This window comes from Chiloscyllium plagiosum, chromosome 20, assembly GCF_004010195.1.
Source record: "Chiloscyllium plagiosum isolate BGI_BamShark_2017 chromosome 20, ASM401019v2, whole genome shotgun sequence".
NCBI classification, from domain to species: domain Eukaryota; kingdom Metazoa; phylum Chordata; class Chondrichthyes; order Orectolobiformes; family Hemiscylliidae; genus Chiloscyllium; species Chiloscyllium plagiosum.
In genome coordinates, this window is record NC_057729.1 from 43523059 (window position 1) to 43540245 (window position 17187).

At 42.0% G+C, this 17187-nt stretch overlaps 1 protein-coding gene across 1 annotated transcript in view; it reads left to right on the plus strand.

The window, feature by feature from the left end:
* The window catches only part of lama5 (laminin, alpha 5), a 300746-nt gene that overhangs the window by 140027 nt on the left and 143532 nt on the right, over window positions 1-17187 (plus strand). The window contains exons 7-11 of the mRNA XM_043710073.1: window positions 6258-6373; window positions 9520-9638; window positions 10811-10901; window positions 11002-11136; window positions 15017-15076. Of these exons, the coding sequence (XP_043566008.1) occupies window positions 6258-6373; window positions 9520-9638; window positions 10811-10901; window positions 11002-11136; window positions 15017-15076 (521 nt within the window). The remainder of the gene's footprint in view (window positions 1-6257; window positions 6374-9519; window positions 9639-10810; window positions 10902-11001; window positions 11137-15016; window positions 15077-17187) is intronic.

Here is a 17187-nt window from a genome sequence, read left to right on the forward strand (position 1 = left end):
GCATCTGCCATGCATCCGTCCACTCACCTAGCCTGTCCAGGTCACCCTGTATTCTCCTAACATCCTCCTCACATTTCACCCTGCCATCCAGCTGTGTGTCATGTGATCTATGTGTCAGGTATCTATGTGATCAGTGTGGATCATGCCCTTGATGGGGACTGTGTAATAAAGATGCTGAACCAGACTCTGCACATTAATTAAATATTAGTTTTGTCAAAAGATTGAAACTGGATGATAAGTCTTTGGTTAAAATAGAATTGCTTTCTTCATCCTCATCGTAAACGAAGTAATGTAGATAATGCCAGAAGAATTCTTCTCTATTAATGAGTAATGATGACATTTTGAAATCAAAACATTGTTCACAGGGGAGATAGTCAGAGCTTAAATATGAAGTAAAATCACAGGCTCCTGCTTTAGTGTGCGATATGCTGTGTTGTTCAATGCTACTGTAAATTTATTTGCAATTTCAAGAAAAGCTCACTGGACCATTCATTCAAAGTGTGATTTGTTTCTGTTGTGGATGCAGTGGTAAAGAGCCAGACCTTACTTAGATTTTGATTTTGAATTGATTATTATTGTCACATGTACTGAGATACAGTGAAAAGTATTGTATTGTATGCTAACCAGACAAATCATACCTTACATAAGTACATCAGTGTAATAGAGCAGAATGCAGCACTTGGTGTCCCAGTTACAGAGAAGCTGAAAGAAAGATTAACTCTAATACATGAGAGGTCCATTCATAAGCCTGATAACAATGGGGAAGAAGCTGTTCTTAAATTGGGATACATGTTTTCAAACTTTTGTATCTTCTACCTGAAGGAACAGGGTGGAAAAGAGTATAACTGGGGTGGGAATGGTCTTTGATTATGTTGGCTGCTTTCCTGAGACAGTGGGAAATATAGACTGAGTCACTGGAAGGAAGGCTGGATTACATGATGGCCTGGGCTGCGTTCACAACTCTCTAATTTCTTGTGGTCTTGGGCAGAGCAGTTGCCAAGCCAAGCTGTGAAGCATCCGAATAGGATGCTTTCAGGCTTTAATGTGAGTGTAGCTAGCTTTGTACATTGAAGGTGTTGGTTAGGTTGAGCCTTTGATTTCCTCAACCTGTACAAACTACCTCCTCCGTCCCCCCAACTGGTCCAAAACATTAGTTTTTTGAGGTGCAGTGTTTCTAAGATCAGTACTAATCCCTTACCTTGTTGTGAAAACAAAGATGAAACCTCCTAATTATTCAGTTTGCCTGGGAAGAAACAGCTGAACAGAAGGTCTTTGACTGTGAGCAGATGTTTAAGCACAACTTTAAAGGCCACACAGCTTGCCCTCAAGTTATAAATGAGGAAATAAAATAGAACTCATCTCCCACATAATACTGTGTTTATGTAGTGCCAGATCTGTGATGTTAGTTTGTCTTTGCTCTTTTATAATTATAAAAATGGAAGCGTTCTGGCTACTTTTGTGCATACCGAGATGTAGGGCAAGGCTGGAGAGTCACACTCATCATTGGACAGAATTTGTGGTTTTACGACATCAGTGAGCTGAAGTATAAGGTGATGGCCTGATGTCAATCTGGATGAATCTATCAAGCTGAAGATGGGCAGAAGTTAATCAGTGAAGAATTAGGCATAACACAGGTTCAGTATGCTAAGCTTCATATCTGATTTTCTAACCTGTAATTAAGAGAGGTCCAATTCCAGGACTGTTATTAATTCATAAACTTTGTCCTTGTGTCTTAATATTTACATGTGCAAACATTAAAATACAGGTTGACTTGGGTGTGCTGAGGTGTTGAGAGGTAGTTGAATTCGAATACGGAACTCTCCAGTTTCCTATTCAGATTCCGGTCTCATTCAAAAAAAATGTGAAAGCTTTGTTACAAAGTACTTGCAAAACATGCCCCAACAAGTAGTGATAGAAAATTTAAGCATGATGATAATAACCATAGAAAATTTTATCTACAATTTCTGTGTGTTTTTTCCAAGCTGTGATAAATCCATTGAATTATCTTTCTGTTGTTCTTAATGAGATCAGTTTCTGGAATCCAAATGTGGTCACTTGTTTACAGATCTCCACATAATAAGCATGGATAATTTCTACTTTGAGGCACCCAGTGAAAATATGGAGTTAAGAGCATAATCTTTCCTGTACTCACAGATTCAAGCTCATCATTCTTAATAATGTCTGAAAAATGCCATTGAAAAATTAAAATAAAGTAAAATACTGTGTATGCTGGAAATCTGAAATAGGAAAAAAAGCTGAAAAAAATACTCCAAGTGGAGAAAAACAAAGTTAATGTTTCAGATTGTTCGTTCATCAGAACTGAGAGTGACCACAGAAATGGAGCCTGAGTCTATGCTACACAAAGTGCACATTGCTTCTTAGCAGAAACCCAGAATGTTGACTCTGCATTTCTTCACGGCTGCTGCCAGATTCGCTGAGTTCTCCAGCAATTTCTGTTTCTGTTTTAGATTAGTTTTTTTTAGATTAGATTCCCTACATGTGGAAACAGGCACTTCGGCCTAACAAGTCCACACCAACTCTCTGAAGAGCAACCCACCCAGACCCATTCCCCTACATTTGTTTCAGATTTCCAGCATCTGCCATTCTTTGCTTTTTGTTTTTCTACCAGTTAGAACATTGGCTTGTTGGGTTTTCTGCAAATTAATCGGAGATATCACAGATGGAGTGACAGGCCAAGCTTTCCAAGTTTATCTGATTGATCAGCAGTTGTATGAACACACATCAACTGTGGCAAGGCTTACATGACATAACGGACTACAAAGTGAAGTCGAGTAGAATCACTGGCAACAGTGCTTCCCTCCCCGGTGGGCTCAGTGCTTCCCTCCCCGGTGGGCTCTCCCCGGTGGGCTCAGTGCTTCCCTCCCCGGTGGGCTCAGTGCTTCCCTCCCCGGTGGGCTCAGTTCATCCCTCCCCGGTGGGCTCAGTGCTTCCCTCCCCGGTGGGCTCAGTGCTTCCCTCCCCGGTGGGCTCAGTGCATCCCTCCCCGGTGGGCTCAGTGCATCCCTCCCCGGTGAGCTCAGTGCATCCCTCCCCGGTGAGCTCAGTGCATCCCTCCCCGGTGGGCTCAGTGCATCCCTCCCCGGTGGGCTCAGTGCATTCTGTACTCATTTTGAACAGAAGGTCAGTGAAGTGATGCGACATGCCCTGACAGCCTAGGGTGCACCTGTACCTACAAACATCAGATCAGCCTCCCTGAGAGTGAACCCAAAGAAAGTGACTGGTCTGGTTGGAGTCTGTGGTTGTGTACTCATATTCTGTGCAGACTAGTTGGCAGGAGTATTTGTAGATATCTTTAACCTCTCCTTACTCTGATATGCGGTTCCCACTTGCTTCAAGAAGACAGCTAATTTAATTCAATTCAGTTCACTATCATCCTGGTGCCAAAGAAACATTAGACAATGACTACCTCCCATTGGCTCTGACTTCCATCATTATGAAGTACCTTGAGAGGTTAGTAATGACACACATCAACTCCAGCCTCCCAGATTGTTTGATTCGTTGCAGTTCATTGACTGTTGCAATAGGTCCAGGACATGTACCATCACCCTGGCCTTACTTTCATCCCTGGAACATCAGGATAGCAAGGACACCTCTTTCAGACTCTTATTTATTGACTTTAGCTCTGCCTTCCCCACCATAATTCCAACCAAACTCTGCGTTCTCAGACTCTGATCCTCCACCTACAACGGGATCCTCATCTCCTTGACCGCAGACCACAATCAGTCCGGATAGGCAAAAGTCCATGATAATACTCAACACCACTGCCTTGCAAGACTGTGTACTCAGTCCCTTACTATACTCCTTATCACTGTGTGACCAAATTCTGCTGTAACTTCATTTACAAATTTGCTGATGACACCACTGTAGCAGGTCAGATGTCAAACAATGATGAGACAGAGAGTATAGGAAAGAGAGAGCTTAGTGGCATGGTGTAAAGACAACAAACTTCTTAATTAGGAGAAAGTGAGGACTACAGATGCTGGAAATTAGAGTCAAAAAGTGTGGTGCTGGAAAAGCACAGCTGGTTAGGCAGCATCCGATGAACGTGGGAGCTGACATTCCGAGTTTGAAACATCGGCTGTTTTGCTCCTCAGATGCTGCCTGCCTGACTGGCTGTGCTTTTCCAGCACCACTCTTTTGACTATAAATCTCTTCTCAATGTCCGCAAAATGAAGGAGTTGGTCATTGATGTTAGAAAGCGGAGTGGAGGACATGTCCCTGTCTGTAGCAGTGGTGCTGAGGTGGAACTGGTTGAGAGCTTCAAGTTCCTCAGAGTAAATATCACCAACAATCTGTTCTGGTCAATGCCGTGGTCAAGAATGCACACCAGTGCCTCTACTTCTTCAGGAGGCTAAGAAAATTCGGCATGTCCACAATGACTGCTACCAATTTTTATAGATGCACCACAGAAAACATCTTGTCCAGATGCATCGCAGCTTGATATGGCAATTGCTGTGCTCAAGATTGCAAGAAATAATAGAGCATTGTGAACGCAGCCCAGTCCATTACGCAAACCAGCATTCCTTGCATTGACTCTGTCTGTACTTCCTGCTGCATAGGAAAAGCGGTAAACATAGTCAAAGACCCCCACACACCCTGGTTATACTCTCTTCCATCTTCCATTTGGGGAGAAGATCCAAAAGTGTGAAAACACATGCCAACAGATTCAAGAACAGCTTCTTCCCCATTGTTATCATACTTATTAACAGACCTTGCATATATTTAAGTTGACCTTTCTCTGCATCATCTCTTGTAGCTGTAACATTGTATTATGCAATCTGTTCTATTACCATGATGTACTTATGTAGGTTTTTTTGTTTGCATAGCGCACAAAACCATACTTTTCACTGTATCTTGGGACATGTCAGAAGAATAAATCAAATCAATGCATGATGAGAATTCTGCTGTGCTTGAATATTGCATAGGAGGGTTGGATGAGCTCAAACTTATTGTTTCCAAGTGTTTCAGTTTAGTACTAGCTCATTCCCCATCTGTCTCCTAAACTCTCCCACTACTACATTATTCACCACAGGGAATAGTTGATCAGTAGATAATTGATAAGTTATTAAATTGTTGATAAGGGAAAACCAGGCACTCCTCGCAAGTAACATAGTGAGATATGTGACCATCTGCAATGTTTGTGAATGGATTACCACCAAATTTCTGACCCAAAGTGCTGTGCAAATAAAATAACTCAAGGGTAGGAAAAGGCTCTACTCTGAATGAAGTAGCTTTCACCATGTACCATAAATTTCTCACCACCACCTCTGTTATACTTTGAACATCCTAAATGTATTTGTTTTGACTAAACCATATGGCATTTTATTCTGTTGACGCGACTAGCTAGCTAAGAGGTGGTTACATTAAGCACATCTACTTGCAGTGAAAGAGGAAGAAATTCACGTTACTTGTATATCCTTCAGCTAAAGCTGCTTACTTTTCTTTGAGACATTAAATCAGATCCTTTTTGCCTATTACAGTGGCTGCTAAAGATCATTTGGTGTTATTAAAAGTAGTGAATTGACTTATAAAGCACAGTCAGATTAAAGTCACCATGAGTTGTCTTTCAAGGTCAGTTAGCTCAATTGATTGGACAGCTGGCTTGTGACGCAGGGTGATGTGGGTTCCATTCCTGCACCAGCTGAGGTTATCTTCTCCTTCTCAATCTCTCTCTCCTCGCCTCAGGCGTGTTGACCCTCCATCAGCCTTCTCTCCGTAATGAGAGAGCAGCCCAGTGGTCTGATAAGACTATGGTGGCTTTTCCATTTTGTAAAAAATAACGGAATCAATGTATAACAAGATTCACTCAATATGAAGCACTTTGAGTCATTTCTGAGATTAGATTAGATTCCCTCCAGTGTGGAAACAGGACCTTCGGCCCAACACATCCACACCAACCCTCCGAAGAGTAACCCACCCAGACCGATTTGCCTCTGACTAATGCACCTAATGCTATGGGCAATTTAGCCTGGACAATTCACCTGACCTGCACATCTTGTGGGAGGAAACCGGAACACCCGGAGGAAATCCACGCAGACATTGGGAGAATGCTCAAACACCACACAGATGTGGTCAAATATTATAAATACAGATTCCTCCTTATTTCAAACATTTTAATTTTTATAGTATTGCTCAAAGACTAATATTCAGCACTTCACAGTAATGACCAACTATGAAAGCTCAGTTTAGTGGTGTGTAAGTAACTCTAAATCATTTGCATCTCATTTTTCTCTCAGACTTCAGTGTGATTGCCAACACAACACATGTGGAGGGTCATGTGATCGCTGTTGCCCTGGATACAATCAACTACCTTGGAAACCAGCTACGATAGACAGTGCAAATGAATGTGAACGTAAGTACTTGCATAAAATTAAACATTGGGATGCAGTTTTCTCTTGAGCAGCATTAGACTGAGCATCTAATACTTAATTCCATGAATTGTGATTGGACACAGGATAGGATGCTGACTTTAACAGGCAACTGATCATATAATGGCTACTTTGCATGACTAGTTTTCAACTCCACTTGTTTCAAAATGTTGTCAACCCATCTCATGAGAATACTATTCCTAATTCCATGGAAGAGAACAGATGCACGGTGTGATTCTTTCAGTGTGCTGTCCTGGTTTTATCCTGTAGAGATAAAACATGCAACCTGTGTGGTGGAGGCGGATTTGATTGTCGCATTTAAAAGGCAATTGGCTAGTAGCCTGAAGAGAGAAGATTTGTAACATTTATGGGAATAAAAGTGAGAGGAGCGTGGGACTAGATGTGATGTTTTTGTCAAGAGCCAGTATGGACATGATGAGCTGAATGGCCTCCTTTGCTATAACCATTCTACGATTCTGTGGATTGGAGGTAATTGATTTAACATCCAGTTTTCATCATAGGGCCCAGTCCTCACCCTGTGTGGCCCAGCATTTTACACATGGGTTTTAAGCACTTCACTTAAGTTTCAGTTTCCTTTCAAAAACCATTCTCTTTGTTTTACCTTCTTTGGATCATTAATTTGTGAGCTTTCTGGGGCTTTAGAATTTGCCTGCTTCTTTGAGCCACATCCTACCAGGTGGAGTCTTACCTCCTTATCCTGTTTGTAGGTAGCACAATTGTTAATGAGGTCATTCATAGTTCAGAGTCCTTTGCCTTTGTTGGCCACTTTGCTTTCAGTTCAGGCATAATCTTAAACTACCTGTTCCTGCTAACTGATAGAGTCTGACCTTTGTCTTTATTCAGCATAATCAAGGAAACAAATTTACGTTGCCATGTGAATGCAAGCTTTTTGCTTTATGCATGCATCCTCCTGTTTTAAATTGCCTACTCACTCGTTCTCCTGCTGAGATTCATTAACTTGCTGGTAAGCTAGTAACTAAATCACGTGATCATTAACCTGCAAAGCTCGTAGCTAGTGTAGGAATTCATTATTCATTGAGTCAGTTGAGCAGATTTGTTACTAGTGCTCCTTCATTAAGTTACTTTAGCTAAATTAGCAATTATACACACTAGGAATGCAGAACAAAAGCCATTTAAGTACCATAGTATTTATTTCCCTTTGTACTTCACAGATTATCAAGAGAAAGACATAAAAGTTATACATCAGCACAATATTTTGCCACTCAATGTGTCATACCCAGACTGATTTCAACCAGTGCTGCCTTCTGAAGTATTATGTTGTTTTGCTTCATAATAGAGAGGTCTCAGTTAAGGTCTTGCATGTTCGAACAACAGGGTTCATTAGTTTTGGTTCCTTGACCCTGAAATTGTTCCATTTAAATAGAGTAGAGCATGTGGCATTCCGGTCAGTCTACCCCCTTTCCCGTAATTGTTTCCCTACATGCATCCCTGCTACACCGTATGTATTGCTGACCAGAAAGGTGCCAGCCTCTTGCAAGGTTCCTCACTGGGAGATACCTGGCTGCTTGAGATGTTGCTGCCACCTTGGTTTCACTGTGCTTACAGTCGCTTGCTCGCAATCAAAAACGTCACTCCTGTATGAGTTATAACTCCAGCACACATACATTGATGTAAAAACTTAGGATTTTCATCAGATGGCATCCTGATCTGTTTTGCTTCAGTATAAAATATGAACAGAAAGTGTTGGAGAAACTGTCTGGTTGCGTCTGTAGAGAGAGAAACTGAGTTAATGTCTTAAATCCAATGTTATTCATTGGTTCTCACATCTTTAACATAAACAAATATTCTGATTCTTTGGTGGGACTCCAACTTTCTTTGTCTGTTTGATGATGCATCTAAGGCACTGGGTGTGCCCACATTCCTCTTTCCTTTATGGTTTATCCTCAATATTTCTTCCCTATTTCATGGTTGTTGTATTTAAGCTGGGTTGACAGGAAGTCTGTAGTCAAGATTAGAGTGGTGCTGGGAAAGCACAGCAGGTCAGGCAGCATTTGAGCAGGAAAATCGGTGTTTTGGGCAAAAGCCCTTCATGAAGTTTGTGTACTGGCCATGATGCTTAAGGAGCCATTTAGCATTCAGTGTAATCTCAGGGCCTGGAGAGGATGATCAGGCTCTCAATTATATACTTTCTTGGTTCAGGTAAATATCAAGCAGTTTTTCTGTGGATAAGTTTTGAGTTGGATACCTATTCTCCCCTTTTACTTTATGTTGTGACTTGTCGTGGGGGACTTTAATGTGCTGCACCAATGCAACAAGTACATGGGAAGATTGCCATCTGTAAGATTTCATTCAAGTCCTGTACCAGCCTGAGTTGGATAAATATCACCACCACTTGGTCAAAATCATGGAACTCCCCCCTCTCTGCACTGAGGGTGAACCTACATGGCAATTCAACAAGGTAGCTCCTCACTCGGGCCTGAGGTAGTTGGCTAGCTCACTGAGCTGTTGAGTTATCGTGCAGACATTTCATTACCATAGTGGGTAACATCATCAGTGCGATTTCCATGAAGCACTGTTTCTGTCCCACTTGGTTTTTTTATTGGTCAAATCTGTTGAGGTGAGCGTCCCTTCGAGGTCTTCTCTGCAGCAGTTTGTGCACTGGGTGTACAAACACTCCGAGTTTGTTCATAACGTTGTTCGAGAGAGACAATAAATGCAGATCTTTACTAGTTACGTGGAAATAAAAGAAATTAGCAATAATTTAAGATACCAACACAGTCTTGTCATTACACACAATGAATGAGAAGCTTTTTATTTAAACTGAATCACGTAGTTATGCACTGCATCTTAACAATTGCAAGGATGTTGAGATTTGGAGATGCCGGTGTTGGACTGGGGTGTACAAAGTTAAAAATCACACAACATCAGGTTATAGTCCAACAGGTTTAATTGGAAGCACACTAGCTTTCGGAGCGTCGCTCCTTCATCACAATCGCCTGATGAAGGAGCGTCGCTCCGAAAGCTAGTGTGCTTCCAATTAAACCTGTTGGACTATAACCTGGTGTTGCGTGATTTTTAACTTTAAGGATGTTGAGGGCAGCCTGAGGTAATAATTCATTTGTTTCGTTATTCAATATCTATTCCACAGCCTGTAACTGCAATGGCCATTCCTTTGAATGTGTGTATGACCCTGAGGTCGATGAACGCAAAGGAAGCTTGAATCGCCATGGTCGTTATGAAGGAGGCGGTGTCTGCATTAATTGTCAAGTACGTTCCTGCTTCTGTGTCTGTGCAGGTGATGGATTCTGTTTTTTAAAAACAGAAATGTCTCTGTGAAAGTTTGCAAATTAACTTCTAGCCACAGATGGTTCAAATTATTTAATATTTTGTTGAGGTGAGTTTTCATAACATCATTCACTGCATGTTTGTGGCAAATAGACTTCAAATAAAAAAAGAAAACACTGTACCATTAAAAGAAACAGTGTCTCATACATAGGAAGGCATGTGAGAGAATTGAAAATATGAAGTTCAGGGTAGCTTGATAGCTCACTCCAATACAATGCAAAGAAATGGGACAGTTCTGTTCCTAATCCCAGACACACTGTAACAGGGAGTCGTTGATAAAGATTCAGTGTGACCACATAAGAAGGAAGAAAAAAACTGGGGGAAAAAGAGGCATCTCTAGGTTGCTCTCTGTCACATGTGTCATCTCTGTGTAGAGGAATTCAGGAGAGATTGGCTGTGGGGCATACGTGTTGCAGGAAAATGAACACTGGACAGAAAGTATTACTTTAGTTTCAAAGTTCACATTGAATTGAGAGATAACTAGCTGATGGCTTGCTGCACACATAGAATTATGGAATCCCTATTGTGTGAAAGCAGGCCATTCGGCCCATAGAGTCCACACTGACTCTCAAAACAGCCTCCCAATCTAGACGCACACCCCGTCTCTGTAACCCTGCATTTCCCATGGCTAATCCACCTGACCTGCACATCCCTAGATACTATGGGCAATTTAGCATGGCCAATCCACCTAACCTGCACATCTTTGGATTGTGGGATGAAAATGGAGAACCCAGCAGAAACCTCTGCAGACACAGGGGCAATGTGCAAACTCTGCACTGATAGTTGCCTAAGGGTGGAATTGAACCCAGGTCCCTGGCACTGTGTGGCAGCAGTGCTAACCACTGAGCCAACATGTACTTTGTGATATATGCAATGACAATTTGCAAAAGATATAAGAAGGATTCTGAGCATTGATTTAGCAATTTCCAAACCTGATGGTAAGATTAGAGAAGAAACCCCTCACCACACTGCACCCCCCCACCCCCCAAAAAACTCTGAGAGCATTTTTCCAGTATCCTGCTGGATTATGCTTAGAATCAAATCAGCTCACATGAAATCAGACTTATTAAATTATTTCTCATTTTATCTTGAAGGACAACACTGCTGGGGTCAACTGTGAGCGATGCATCCATGGATATCATCGTGCACCTGACATGCCAGCAGATTCTGTGAATGCCTGCCTTCGTGAGTTTTTATTATTTAAATAATTGACTAATAATATTTCTTGGGAGTAACATGAGTAGTGGCAGCAGCACTAACTCATTTTTTTTTCATGTTATTCCAGCTTGTAATTGCAATTCAGAGTTCACAGAAGGTGCCTGTGAGGATAATACAGGCCGCTGTTACTGTAAGTACAATTATGCTGGTGAGAACTGTGACTACTGCGCTGAGGGATACTACAACTTCCCCAACTGTTACCGTAAGTATTACAAATCTTTGAATTAATTATTGACGGTTCGGAGAGTGTTTTCTGTTTAAGGTAGTGTTTTAATGTAGTGTTAAATAAATGTTAGGTATCTGAGTTGAGGGTGAGGTGTTTCACAAAAGCAGTTTCAGAATCTGCACTGTGTTGAAACATTCTAGATCCTACTTTGGATGGGTTAGTTACCATTACAATGAAAGGTAATGTTGTTATAGTCCCAGCAGATAGTAGGGCTGCTGTCTCATGAGAGAGGGGTGACTGGTGGTGAGTTTTAAATGAGTCACCGAGCTGCAAGCTTGTGAAGGTAGGACTGACCTACAGCTAGTCATATACAGTCAGATTTGACCCAACTCCGTTGGATCTCCGATTTTCCATTCAGCATTTTATTTCCTGACTTTACATTGGCCTCAGGAATACTTTACTGTCCATAATGAAAAACAAACTAACTGCATTTTGTGAGATTCTTTTACCACTTCAAGATGTCTCACCTGATTTCAAACCATTTAGGATCTTTTTGAAATGTAGTCAGAAGCACAAGTTATGTGACCGCAGAGTCCTACATAACAAGATTCCACAACCAGCCATCAGTGAATGACCTGGCAGTCTCGTTTTCGTAATAAAAGTAAAGTATTGCAGATGTTGAAAATCTGGAATAAAAAGACCAAAAGCTGCTGAAACTCAGCAGTGCTGGCAGTGGCTGTGGAGAGAGAGTTTCTTGTTTTGTTGAACTCAAAACTTTAACTCTGTTTAACTCCACACAGATGGTATCTGACCTGCTGAGTTTCTTCAGCATTTTCTTTTTTTATTTGTGGCTTTCATAGTGTCGGTTGAGGCATTGGTGTTGATTAGCAAACCTGGACAGCTCCTCTGCTTTTTACAAGGTGCCATTGGATCTTTTCTATACGAGTGTCTGCAAGTGCAGTTAGGAACAGCCAATAAATGCTGGCCCAGATGAATTTAAAAAAAAAGAGACAATGTGTGTTGGGGGAACTGTGGCTTTAATGTCTCACCTAAAATATAGTATCTCTGACAGCGTGGTAGTCCCTCAGTACTTCACAGCAGGTTCAGAGGCTGGAATGCAGTCAAACCCATGGGCTTCTGTTTCAGAGCTGACAGTGCTACACATGAGTGATAACTGACGTCTGATGGCTGTATACTATCCTCTGGAGCAGTGACTGCATCTCTGGCTCCTTCCCAAAAATCGCAGCAGTGATGTCGATTCAGTTTATAGCCCTTTGGTTCTGCACGCAGACTGATTGCAACTTTGCATTTAGATCATAGAACAATGCAGCACAGGATCAGGTCCTTCGGCCCTCTATGTCTGTGCCAACCACGATGCCATTCCAAATAATCTAAACAGGTTCATATCCCTGGAATCCCTGCTTGTTTATGTGTCTGTTTAAATGCCTCTCAAACCTTATTGTATCTGCTTCTACCACCTCCCCTGGCAGCATGTCCCAGTAACTGGTTTAAAAAAAAAACTCCTTTGCACATCTCCTTTTAAGCTTTCCCCTCTAACCTTAAACCCATGTCCCCTACTAGTTGACATTTTCACCCTGGGAAACTGACAGCCTATCCACCCTACCCATGCCTCATAGTTTTATATACTTCTGTCAGGTTGTCCCTCAGCCTCTACTCTAGGGTGGCACGGTGGCTCAGTGATTTGCACTGCTGCCTCACAGCATCAGGGACCTGGGTTCAATTCCAGCCTCAGGCAATTGTCTGTGTGGAGTTTGCACATTCTCCCCATGTCTGCGTGGGTGTTTCCTCTTGGTGCTCCGGTTTCTTCCCACCATCCAAAGATGTGCAGGTTAGATGACTTGGCTATGCTAAATTGTCCAAAGTGTTCAGAGGTGTGTAAGTTAGGTGCATTAGTCAGGGGTAACTATCAGGTAGGGGAATGGGTCTGGGTGGGTTACTCTTTGGAGGGTCAGTGTTGACTCGTTGGGCTGAAGGGCCTGTTTCCATACTGTAAGGATTCTAATTCTAACAAAGAATCCAAGTTAATCCAACCCCTTCTTATGCTAATGCCCTCCAATTTAGTCAACATCCTGGTAAACCTCTTTTATATCCTTCCTATGGTGTGGCAACCAGAACTGCACACAATCCTCCAAATGTGACCTAAAGGTTTATATACCTTCAACATGACTTGCCAACTTTGATACTCTGTGCCTTGACTGATGAAGGCAAGCATGCATTATGCCATCTTTGCCATGTTGTCCTCTTGTGTTGCCACTTTTAGGGACCCATAACTTACACCCCAAGATCCCTCGTTATGTCAATGCTCCTAAAGGTCCTGCTATTCACTATACATTTTCCTCCAGCACTTGACATCCCAAAAGCATCACCTCACACTTGTTCAGATTAAACTCCATGTGCCATTTCTCTGCTCACCTTTCCAAATGCTATTTATCCTGCTGTATCATTTGACAGTCTTCCACACTATCCAAAACTCCCCCAATTTTTGTGTTTTCTGCAAACTTACTAATCAGACCATCTACATTTCCATCCAAAGAATTTATATAAATTACAAAAATAGAGAACCCAACACTGATCCTTGTAGAATATCTCCAGTCAGAAAAAACACCACTCCCCAACTAGCCAATTTTATATCCAAGTTACCAACTCACTGTGGATTCAGTGTGACTTAACTATAATGAACATGTGCAGAATTTAAGATGCTCTTAAATTAATACAAATTTAACAGGTTTGATCCCAATGGAAATCAACACAGCCTAATAAAGGAATTCTAATAGAAGGTGTTCCTTGATGGATAAGGGTCAAAAATATGTGCATGTTATAAGGATGTAAGAGTGGCATCCATAATGTATTGTATTCATGCAGCAACAGTGTTACTGATTTGACACACTTTGAATTGATTGATAAGAGGAGACCTCTTATTTCTACTGTTGCCTATGGTTCAGTTGGGCGCACTCTCAACTCTGAGCCTTGAACCGAAATCTAAGTTGATATTCTCGTGCAGTACTGGGAAGAGAAAGTGCTGGATTTAAAGAGCTATTAAATTGAGGCCTTGTCCACGTGTCTTCACTCATGTGGACATAAACAATTGCAAGGCAGGATGGCATGAATGTGGGGGCATCCTCATGTGTGTGAATGTCCACCAGCTGGAGCGCAGTGGTTCAAGAAGACGGCTCACCACACACCATGCCCACATCCTATAATATAATAAAATATTCCAAATGAATAAATAAAACCATTTTGATGAAAAATAGGGGAGCTGTCATTGATGTCTTGGTCAATAGCTGTTTTTCAATCAAACTCACTTTAAAAAATGATATTCTGTCACCCTGTTTGTGGGTGCTCGCTGTGTACACATTACACCAGCCACAACTTCCTACCTTACAACCGGTGCACTTTAAACTGACTTAATCAGCTGTAAAGTGCTTTTGGACATCCTGAGGTTATGAAAGATGTTCAAACTGTCGGTTTTCCTTTTTGCACATTCGAACTGATTAAAAGTAAAAATAGCTGTTAATTATTTCAAATATTTCCCTGCTCTATGTATCTGTCCCACCAAGATCTGTTCGTGAACCTTTGGGAAATAGCCAGGTTTTAAAAGGAACACACACCAAACAAAAATCTGTTCTATTGTTTACTGTAATGTTCTCTTTTTATCTAATTCTCCCTAAGGGCAGACTTTAGCTCTTGGGTTACAAACCAAGCATGCAGCAGAAAATAGACCTTCTTTCAAGAAAATAAACTTTTTAATAAGTATAAAGGAAAAGGTTTTTCAGAAGCTTGGCTTTTGGCCTGCAATTTAAAAGCTGAGTTTTTGTTTGATCAGAAGATAGCTGATCTGGTGATTCTCAAATTATTAAGTGTTCTATTCATCTTGTGTATCTTGTTCCTTCCATAGTTTTACCAGTAGATCCCACACAATCAACAGGGGCTCTCATTCATGTTGGAAAAATAATAAGTAAGTCACTGAACTTTAAAAGTGTAAAGTAGTTGAAGTTTTCTTTTTGGTTTCCATGTGGTATTGCAGCTTTAAATACATCTCAACATGACTAATATGATGATAACTGGAAAGATACACAAAGTCATCGTCGCTTTTGTTTCAGAGGGTTAATGAGGGTGTTCATTTTTTATAATTCACCTCTACCCCAAACTGAAAGGTCTCTTGTATAACCAAGTGCTTCACCTGAACTAAGTTCACAATGCTGTAATTGTACTGTGTGTGTAGTGTGTTTTGGGTGCATTGGTGTGGGTGTAACCTATTTTGTGTGTGTGTGTGTGTGTGTGTGTGTGTGGTGGGGGGGGGGGGGGGTGTATGTGGGGAGCCATAGAGATGTACAGCATGGAAACAGACCCTTCGGTCCAACTCGTCCATGCTGACCAGATATCCCAACCCAATCTAGTCCCACCTGCCAGCACCCGGCCCATATCCCTCCAAACTCTTCCTATTACGAAAGAGATAGTGCTAGAAAAGTTAAAAAGTCTTAAAATTGATAAATCTCCTGGCCCCGATGGGATACACCCTAGAGTTCTGAGAGAGGTGGCTGAGGAAATAGCAGAGGCATTGGTTGAGATCTTTCAAGAGTCACTGGAGTCAGGAAAGGTCCCGGATGATTGGAAGATGGCTGTTGTAACCCCCTTGTTCAAGAAAGGATCAAGGCAAAAGATGGAAAATTATAGGCCAATCAGCTTAACCTCAGTTGTTGGTAAAATTCTAGAATCCATCATTAAGGATGAGGTTTCTAAATTCTTGGAAGAGCAGAGTCTGATTAGAACAAGTCAACATGGATTTAATAAAGGGAGGTCATGCCTGACAAACCTGTTGGAATTTTTTGAAGAGGTAACAAGTAGGTTAGACCAGGGAAACCCAGTGGATGTGGTATATCTAGACTTTCAAAAGGCCTTTGATAAGGTGCCACACGGGAGGCTGCTGAGCAAGGTGAGGGCCCATGGTGTTCGAGGTGAGCTGCTGGGATGGACTGAGGATTGGCTGTCTAACAGAAGGCAGAGAATTGGGATAAAAGGTCCCTTTTCAGAATGGCAGCCGGTGACGAGCGGTGTCCCGCAGGGGTCGGTGCTGGGGCCACAGCTGTTCGCAATATATATTAATGATTTGGATGAGGGAACCGGGGGAATTCTAGCGAAGTTTGCCGATGATACGAAGTTAGGTGCACAGGCAGGTAGTACTGAGGAAGTGGGGAGGCTGCAGAAGGATCTTGACAGGTTGGGAGAGTGGTCCAGGAAATGGATGATGGAATTTAACGTGAGCAAGTGCGAGGTCTTGCACTTTGGCAAAAAGAATAAAAGCATAGACTACTCTCTAAATGGTGAGAAAATTAATAAAGCCAAAGCACAAAGGGATCTGGGAGTGCTAGTCGAGGATTCTCTAAAGGTAAACATGCAGGTTGAGTCCATGATTAAGAAAGCGAATGCAATGTTGTCTCTTATCTCAAGAGGGTTGGAATACAAAAGCAGAGATGTACTACTAAGACTTTATAAAACTCTGGTTAGGCCCCATTTGGAGTACTGTGTCCAGTTTTGGTCCCCACACCTCAGGAAGGACATACTGGCACTGGAACGTGTCCAGCGGAGATTCACACGGATGATCCCTGGAATGACAGGTCTAACATATGAGGAACGGCTGAGGATACTGGGATTGTATTCGTTGGAGCTTAGAAGATTAAGGGGAGACTTAATAGAGACATACAAAATAATACATGGCTTGGAAAAGGTGGATGCTAGGAAATTGTTTCCGTTAAACGAGGAGACTAGGACCCGTGGACACAGCCTTAGAATTAGAGGGGGTCATTTCAGAACAGAAATGCAGAGACATTTCTTCAGCCAGAGAGTGGTGGGCCTGTGGAATTCATTGCCACGGAGTGCAGTGGAAGCCGGGACGCTAAATGTCTCCAAGGCCGAGATTGATAGATTCTTGTTGTCTCGAGGAATTAAGGGCTACGGGGAGAACACTGGTAAGTGGAGCTGAAATGCGCATCAGCCATGATTGAATGGCGGAGTGGACCTGATGGGCCGAATGGCCTTACTTCCACACCTATGTCTTATGGTCTTATG